The following is a 10034-nucleotide window of genomic DNA, read 5'->3' as shown; positions in this document are numbered from 1 at the left end:
ACTACTAATGGCGAAAAGTAAACGCCGGATAATAATATTTGGATGTAAGATATTGTAATATATATATAAATGTATCATTTAAATTAATAAAGATTCCAATGGAATTTGCAGATCCACTGAAAGCTAACATCTTACCTATAACCTCCTGGGTCCTGTTTCATAATGAAAGCTAATAGTATTAGTTCATAATACAAGTGTAGAAACTAGTGTAGTAATAACACTAATACTTATTTTTTTCATGATAGGGATGACTATTAGTGATATTACGGGAATTAAAAACTACTAAAGTACAATTTACTATTGTAAAAGTGTGTGTAATTGAATCAAAATAAATCTACAAGACTGTTAGTATTAGTTTGTACTTTATTATGAAACAGGGCCCTGATGGCGTTTAATAGCCAAGAGAAAAGAGTAGACCAAAATTGTCAGGTTCCAGTTTGAATCTCGCTTCATGAGAAACACGTCCTTAGGAGGCAGAGAACTATATTTTTGGAAATGTATATTGTATATTATTTTTCTGCCTTCTCTGGGTCTTTCCTCCTTCCTACACCTTTATCCTTTCTTAGACTGGCTACCGGCCGGGATTACATACCCCTTCGTATCTATAGGAATAGTAACCGATAGAACGAAGTTATCTTCTTGCATGATCCGGTGGCTGGCTACTTGCTGGGCTTTCATTACCTTCGTACCTACCGGAATAGTACCCTGTAGTACGAGGTTAACATACTTAGAGAACTTACGACTGGAACCTGTAAGTCTCATCTTGTCTAATCATCCCTTAATCAACTACCTTACCTACTTTGAACACGCACTGTCGAGACTATCTAACAATATCTATTGGAGTCAGATCCACCTCCACATTGGCATTCATTGTTGTTTAGTTAATTCTATTTACTATTCTTTAGTAATACGAATAACTTTAAAATTATTGAATAATATTCTTCCATTTTGTATAAACAACAATACTGAACGTTTTCGATAAAAATCGACTGACCATAAGTGTTACTTTACAGAATCGATTATTCACATTTTTCCGATTTTCTTCAAAGCGGCCCTAACGATTTTAATTAAACTCGATGAATCAGTTTTTAAAATTTAGAGGTCTTTAATATGAGCTAGGTCTTATCATATTGAAATAGTTTGACACAGCGTAAATGCCGAGTTTTCATTATGGCTTCCTCGTAGTGATAATAAAAAATAGATAAAGATAAACTAAGAAATATTTTGATAATTGACTAAGGTAAATATTTTCCTGTTTGGAAGATCGCTGATGGACCGTGTGCAATATATAAAAGGAAGAAAGTCAGGATGTGGTATATAAATCAAATAGTAAGTTTAAACTATTTAATATGGCCCAACGTTTACCCCACGCTATTTTAGTTGTTTGTACCTTTTTTAGCGCTGATGACACTCTGTAACGTGGGACGAAACGTTAAAACGAATAGTTAGTATAATGATCTTGTTAATAACTGGAAAATTAATGAAAAACATTAGAAATCATCACTTGTTTTATTACAATATTTACACTAACTGGATTAGGGAGGGTATCAGGTACTCAGTGTTGCCACAATTTGTGAGTTTATTATGACAAATCTTCATCTCAGGAACAATGAATGAAAAATACACTTTCGAATATTAATATCATAAATTACTTTATATCACATTAAACCAGCTTTCATTTGAGCGCTGGCAGACATCTGTACGTCGAATAGTTCTTGAAATAAAGATTTCCAACAACAAATTCACTAACTACTGATTTTACAGTTCACGGTTTAGGAATTACCAGTAAAAAAGCTGATAAAGTTTGAGACTTTTGGGCCCCTCATAAAATAAAATTTGAGAAAACTTCAGTAACTGTCATTTCCATTGAACATCTAGGTCTGTGAAACAGTAAGTCCCATTACATCGCTTTTAAGTTGGATAGTGAATGGTGAATGAACATAATCAAAAAGAAGAAAGAAGTAGGAGAGGATGAGGAAAAAGAAAGAGAGGGAGATTAAAATATCTCCTTGAACGGTAATCCCCACAAGTATGAAATATACATAGGTATGTAGTTGATTATGGGATCAGCTATTTACAATAATAGTAAGTAGGAAGTACTTTCCAACCGTTGATTCACGCCTAGAATCAACGTGGGTCCTCCCCAACTACTGGATCTCACAGTCCCTCACGGGGCATGGGGGTTTCCTAGCTAAGCTCGCCGTACATGGCATAAACATCGATCATCTATTCCCAATTTGTCAGGTTCCTGAGACCGCCGAGCACGTCTTACTAACCTGTACCGCCAATGAAGCACTGAGAGCCAAGATGATGAAGGGAGCAGGACTCTATGTTCTGACTGAGAGCGATCTTCCTGAGCTGATGAAGAAAGAAAACTACCCGCACTACTAGACCTTCGTGTCGACCTGTGGGCTCTACTCACTTCTCTCTGGGCAGGAGAGAATAAGCTACACCAGCAAGACCTCAGGAGGAGAGCAAGATTTATTTTGTAACAATAGCAAGCTGTGTGCACAGCTATGTAAATGTTAAATGTAAATGTCATATGCAGCAATGAGTTGTACCAACTGCTGCGAACACCCGTATTGCCTAATAGGGAGGGTAGGGTGGTAAATAAATAAATAAATAATAAATACAATAATAGTAAGATATCGGGTCTTTTAAATTTAATTTTTAATACTAACAAAATAAATAATTTATTTGTATAAATAAGTACAAACACGACATATAAAAAAAAAACATAGAATTACACTTAAATTAAAAAACACTCATTCAAAGGTACACAAGGATTGACAATCACGAAGAAGGAACAGTCATGATGAAATGAACAAGTCTTTACACGCTTGTAAGGCACTCGCGGAGCTTAAGATTTATTCTGGTCGAAATAGTTGGGACTGAGGACCGTGTCCGGCTGCTTCTTGTAGTAGTTTGGAGGGTAGCTCTCTGAGGATTCCTTAAGGCTGTCTTCGTAGGGAGTGAACCCGAAGGTCTGTTTCGGCGGTTGGAAGGAACCTTGTTGGGGGTCTTCTGTCGTGTCCGACTTGGGTTTGTATACGGGTCTGTGGTTGGTGGTCTTGGAGGAGGAGGTCTTGGAGGTGTCTTCAAAGGTGGTGTGGCTCTGGGTGTACCCGTAGGTGGGCTTGCCTTCCTTTGTGGCCTTGTCTCCTTGATAGACGTGCATGTAGCTGGTTGGAGGGTCTTCGGTGATCTTGTCCTTTGGTGGCTCTGGAGACCCGGCTGGGTGGGGCTTGCCATAGGTCGGAGCGGTCAGCTGGTAGGATGTCTTCTGTGGGGTGTAGCTGTCGGTTAGTGCTGGAGGGCCGTGGTAAGCTGGCTGGGGTCTGTAGCTGTCGTAGGCGGGCGCGCTCTTGGGAGGGAATTTGTAAACGGGCTTCCTGCTGAACTTTGGCTTCGGGTTCCTCGCCTTTCTCATTGGGCCCTTCAACAGAATAACAATAGATTATACATTATAAATTGAAAAATAAATTTTTAATTAAAAATTAAATTGGTTATGCAAACATTATAAAAAAAAAAAATAGTACGAATGTTTTACTATTACAAAACAGTTACATTATTAATTTTAGAATTAATTACAATTTATTTTTAAATTAGTTTATCTTTTTATAATTATTATGTATACATTTATTACTTTTGTTTGTAGGAAGATAGTCCGGATGGTGATCAATAAAGGTATCAAAATAACTTTATTTTTCTGCTGGCACTATAGGCCATGGCTATTGGCCGCACGTTACGCTATCCTGCAGGGCCACAACGTGATTCACGGTTAAGGTACATTTTGTAGGTTCATCAGTTCTATGCCCGATAGACATAGGTTGTCTTCAATAGGTTAATAGGCCTCACATATCCGAGGGAAGGAAGTAGAGGAGAGGACGAAGCGGCCTTAGTGGCATGGTCAAAATCCAAAAACTTGGATTACCTATTGCCACCTTGGAACCTATCATTTAATAACTAACCGGTTAGAAATAAAACAAACAGCAAAAATATACTGTTTAATCTTGACCGACGTTTAGGGCTATGTTGTAAGCCTTTATCAGGGCTGAAAAAACAAGAGGAGAATATTGGAAATAAAACAAATATTGGGAGATTACGTGGGAAAAAACGTGGATACGTGGAAAAAAGACCTTTCAAAGTGCTTAAAAGGATCAATCCTTCAGAAGAACCTCTGCTTCGGTGAAGTGTCCTTTGTCTCTTGAGCGATTGATAGTTGAATGCCATTTGGGAATTTTTGCCGCTAAAATAACTGGATATTAAGAAAGAAGAGAGGAATCTGTGAGTGTTTTTGGCAAACAAAAATGCGAAAATAATATCCAAACAAACATTTAGTTCATTACGAATCAAAAGAGAGCTCACAAGACCCTCATTGATATAGTGTATGGGTTTCCAACATTCGAGATACTCACGTCAGTCTGAAGTTGACTGTCATTCTGATTGACCGTGTTATTTTTCCTCCATTTTTATTATTCTTATACTTCTTGAATTACTGCCTTTTGGAAAAAATACACTCTTAATTGAAGATAGAATAATCATACGACTTATTGATCAATGATCATGAACTATAACTACTATTTCTAAGTCGACAAGTAGGTTTGAAGTTCAATAACTGACACAACATTGAGTTTATATACCAAGATGTCAGCGCGTCAGTTATGAAAAATTTAGCTGACGACAGTGAAGTGTTGGTCTAATCCATCAAAGCTTAGGCAAACATGACAAGCTGTCATCCAAATATCGGCAATATTAGTCGCCATTGGCGAGCTACTGGCGGGAATTTTAAATTACTTTATAGCCATCATGATGGATCGCTCAATTTAGTTTACTTTAGATAACTATCTCCAAAATATTGAGGAAATGGGAAATATTTGCACTATGAAATAAATATATAAAAATAGATTTACCGAAATTATATTGATTTTCTGACTAATAAATGAATTTGAGACAAGAAAGTCGTTATTACTATCTGATCAATTCGACTCAATATTTTATTTTTCTGTTGCATTAAGAATCTTATTTAATTTTTTTAAAAAAATTTAATGTCAGAAGCCGATAACTTCATTCCAACCGCTCCACCCCAAATAGAACGTGAACAACCGTAAGCCTAAAATCCTCTATAGATTTTTAAGTTTTACAGAGCGACTATAATACCCATCTCTCCAAACTCCATCAAGCCAGGCCAAAATCCAATCACTCCAACAACAAAAACCGTTATTTGTTCTTCGGGCTGCAGAAGAATATAGTAAGATTTTTTTCATCCAACTGGACCATGGACCTGTTGTGGTCTGTCCCATGGAAGTATTATCTATTATTACTAGATGATCTGTTTGTTTGGACTGATGGATGCTACTCCGATGGATGATACCATCGCAGGTGTCTCATACTTAGCTAGACATGTACCTCATACTAATTATTTTATCTACAAATCCATTGATTTAGAAGATCGAATTTTCCACTTAAGTAGTGATTTTGAATTTATTGAAACATTACTTTAAAAACATCCAACAGTTTTGGAATTGTGATTGCAGACTTCTGCGGTTAGTCCCACTCACTAATCCTCCACTGGCTTCCAATTCCAGTGATACAGTTGAGTGACGCGGTTACCTTCACAAGTAGGGGGGTAGAGCTCGGATCAGAGTTCCCCTGGCTGAATGTAATTATTGTAACACGAATAATTGTGTTTAGGATATTATTTGAGTTTAAGTTTAATTTTATTTTTATTTTTTAAATTCCAACAAATCCCATCAAATCACCTTTACCCTTCGTCGTAAACCTACTGACTGCCCTACAGTTTCATTTAATCATGTTACTCTTACCCCTGTCGAACAGATCCGCTACCTTGGACTACATTTGGACAAGTGATTAACCAGGAATCCTCATACCAGACTGAAAAGACAGGAAACTGCACGTCGATTTCGACTATTACAGCACTTACTAGACAAACGGTCTAAACTTCTGACACATTACAAAAGACTGATCTACATGACTGTAATAAGGCCAATCTGAAAATACTGAGTTGAGGTTTGGGGCTCCACTAAACCTTCGAATTCCTCTCGTATTCAATCCTTACAATCCAAAATCCTTCGTAAAATCCTCAATGCTCCTTACTTTGTCACAAATAAAATCATACATAAAGACCTTAATGTTCCCTATGTAACCGATCTAGACCGAACCAGATATCACTCCTTCCATTATAAACTCTCTAACTACTCAAACCCCCTAATTTCTAATCTTGCATCCTCTTCCATTTCTGAATATCCTCCGAGGCGCCTGAAAAGAAGATGGCCACGAGACCAGCTAATGTAAAATGTCATTAGAGTGCTATCAATGGGTATAGTTTCTCTACCCGCCTGTAACACTCCAATTTAACATAGATCAGATTTACTAAATGTATTATAATGTACAATTGTCAATAGCAATAAATAAATATAAAAAAAAAAAAATTTAATTTATTTCTTTCCCTATTTCTTATTTTGTTACCATTTCATATATATGGAGCAAATGAGCTTTATGGTCTCTATTACTATTGTTTATAATTATAAGACGGAATGTAATTTTACAATATATAAAAAATAAATAAATATATTACTGATCTCAACTAAACATTAAAAATTTCTATCCATAAACTTAATAACAAGAAATATAACAATATTATAATAATATAAAAATAGTGATAAATAATAGTATAATGACAAGTGACCAACAAGTTATGATAATAATATAATAATAGTTGCTACTGACCTGCCAGGCCTGGGGGAGTATCCTGTTAGGTGCCTGAGGCCCGTGCTGGTACATCTTCATCATTGGCTTGGGCTTCCAGTGGGCAGGCTCATAGGAAGGAACGTACCTCTGGTGCTGCGGCGGGAGGACGTTCATGGGGACGTATATCCTTTTAACGGGGCCCCCTCTCACTGGGGATCCCCTTACCCTGATGACCTGTGGGACTGTCCCGAACCTGTGGATCTGCCTCATCGGGGGTTGCCGTCTGACTGGCATCGTGATTGCTGCAACGGCGCTGAACGCAGCTGTCAGGAGGACCAATTTGTAGAGTGTAGTCTGAAACAGAGAGACTAAAATTAATATAAAGTCAAATTAAATAATAAAATAAATTATGAGAGATAAATTGAATTTAAAGTAAAGCATCAAGTTAATTGATATAAATCTTAACTACACGGTGATAATACGTAATGATGAGTTAATAGTTGACAGTTGATTTATTTAATGAGAAGAAGATACGGGGGGGGTCGGAGAAGTGACCACACCTATCATTATGAATCCAATTACTCAGGAACAACAACTCGATAACAACCATGATCCTTTACAACGCAGTATGAGAATACTCAACCGGTCAAGAATCCTTCAACGTCATAAATCCTCATCATCTGACTTCATTTCTTCTCGCACTCCGACGTCTTCTAATATCCAACATCTCCCTGGTCAAACTTAGACATCTATTATTAATCACTCTCCAATTCACCGTTCAGTTGTTAATCAGTTTGAATTCATTTCTTCTACAATTTCGAGTTCTTCCAATAACCAAGACATTCCTGCCCGCACTTCGAAGTCTTCTATCATCCATTTCTTTCTGATTCACTCTTCTATTGTTATCTATTCTTCTCTAATTGTTTCCCCTCCCATTCAGTCTAGTTTGTCTTTATTTTTCTTCAAATTATCTTACCCTAATTTCAATTCCCACATAATAAACTTTTGTTTTCTCTATAGACGCCTTGTCCATAATCTAGAACATCGTATCATCTTGCTCAAATGTTTTTCATGACCGCATCCCCAACCATCTTCTCCTCATGAGATAATGCTTCACCTGTTTGTCAACAGATCATACAAGAAATGGGCAGGTAAATCAAAAATTCAAACTTCTGAAAGTATCTAAATCTCAAGTGAGAGTTCTTAAAATAACCACGATTAAGCTGATTGTCTAAATAGGATAATCCAAGAAGTAGGAGTGTGGATTCTAAATACTAATACAACAGCATACAAATTCAGGATCTGTTTATAACATGTTCAAATCTCCTGAGTATTTAATCCAGTAATGCATAATTTCAAGCCTTATCTCAAAGGTGGTATTCACTATTAAGATAATTATGAATGTGAAAAGATATTAAAGAAAACAATAAATAATATTAATTTATTTAATTCAATTATCGAGAACAAGGGCTAATAATTTATGAATGATCGTTTACATAGGAACCTACCCAACAATCATTGAAAATATTGAATTTTGAAATGTAAAATTTCTAGTTTTATTGGGTGGTTCATTTTTATTTTATTTTTTTGTAGATTACAAAGGTTCAGTATAAAAATAATAATTAAATTAATTTCTTATTAAATCTATCTTACATTTATATCTTCATAGATTTATTTAAGATTCAGGTTCAATCGAGCTTAAATAGATTTCATATTATCATTATTTTCTATTAGGGATGACCAACACGTCTAATTCCGTGGTTGAATGCCGCTCCCTGAACAATAAAAATGAACATAGTGGTTCTTTATAACTCCAGAGAAGGCAGGAAATTCCGAGCTAAAAGTGAAACCGAAGCCCAGGTCCTGAGACGGAGGATAGGGTCTAAGTAGGGTATCCTACTACGTCACACATTCCCAATATCTGACTTGCTCGGCATCTTACCGCATTGCTGACCTCTTTGGGTCAACGTTCTCTTCTCTAGTAGCTTTAAATAGAAGATCGTCTTGTGTCAGTACAGAGAGGAATATTTAAATGCTGAAGACCTGGTTATTACATATTTTATAAATTTAGAAGTATTACCTATATAAATACAGGTCAGTGCATTAGGTGAGTGAGTAGTAATAACTTTAATAATTAATTTATTATTCATGTAAGAATGAAGTTATAATAAAGATAGTTTTCGTAAAATTTAATTCAAATATTGTTATTACTGACAGAAATAAACCATGAAAGTATATAATATTGAAGAATAATGCCCACTAAATTATTTTGGCCTAGGTCTCAGCTAATAAAAAAAAATTAAATCAATTTTGTTGATAATTGAAGATATCAATCAATATGTGAATTCCATTTCCTAGAACTGTTTCCTTTAAGAATTTTACTATTCAAGCTCCCTTTGGAATTCTTTATCGCTCTCCATCCGAAAAACCTCCTCTCTAAAATCATTCATAAAAAATTTGGAAATTACAGGTAAATACTGGCAATGTTATTGGTGGGTGAAAGCAGATTAAAATAAAGGAGAACATTTTATACTTTGGAGGTTAGAATTTTTAAAAAAATATCAATAACTGTTGAAAATGTCTTAGAAAAATATTTACAAGGAAGAATTTTTAGTTTGAGGCATATGATTAAAGGGAAAAGAGGCATTCATCATAAATCAATTGGATTGGTTGGCCTGAATTTGTGGCCTACCCGTTGAGTGTCGGTTTTTGGACGCAAATCAAAGGGCGATTGTGCTGCTTCCACACCTTTGTGTTCATTTGCCATTGCACAACAACTGCTCACAGATATGTATTTTTGTACCTGTGTTTTAATTAATTGAAGAATTTCACCAACCATCGGATTCAATAATTAATTTTAGTTTAAGATTGCATATTTTAAAATTCTATCGATTCGTAGTAAATACATCGTTTCAAATCTTGTTAATTAACCCGGCATTGGTCACTGCGTTAGAATTTCTCTCACGCAAATCGTTTTTCGAGTCTGGAAGGAGACTGTGGTTCTCACCTTCCTGAAATCCGTAATTCACAGTCTCTTCCTTCTACGCCTCGCTCCCTACACCACTCTATCAGCTCTGAGTAAGCATACAGCCTTCTTTCCTTGGCAATATACCCCTCTCATGAGACATTATTTCACGCGCGACTAAGGCTCCTATAAAAATATTCAAGATGTGAGAATTTTTCTCACATGCGTCAAGTGCATTTAATGCATAAAAATGTTTTTTTCTCGAGGAAAAAGTCAGCAGAACTAGGGAAACGTCGGTTTGAAGGGGCAGGAAGTTCGTTATGTACGTATTATATACTATGAATTGTATACCGATACT

General features: G+C 35.9%; 1 protein-coding gene across 1 annotated transcript in view; it reads right to left on the bottom strand.

Annotated features, from left to right (window-relative positions):
* Positions 1-2652: 2652 nt before the first annotated feature.
* The window catches only part of LOC106679919 (uncharacterized), a 79341-nt gene continuing 71959 nt past the window's right edge, over positions 2653-10034 (bottom strand). Inside the window, exons 2-3 of the mRNA XM_014419317.3 lie at positions 6751-7065; positions 2653-3436 (exon numbers count right to left, since the gene is read on the bottom strand). Coding sequence (XP_014274803.1) covers positions 2861-3436; positions 6751-7065 — 891 coding nt within the window. The 3' untranslated portion in view covers positions 2653-2860. The remainder of the gene's footprint in view (positions 3437-6750; positions 7066-10034) is intronic.

Source organism: Halyomorpha halys, unplaced genomic scaffold (genome assembly GCF_000696795.3).
Source record: "Halyomorpha halys isolate HHAL.00 unplaced genomic scaffold, Hhal_1.1 Scaffold233.1, whole genome shotgun sequence".
Lineage (NCBI taxonomy): Eukaryota > Metazoa > Arthropoda > Insecta > Hemiptera > Pentatomidae > Halyomorpha > Halyomorpha halys.
This window is presented reverse-complemented; position numbering and strand designations above follow the sequence as displayed.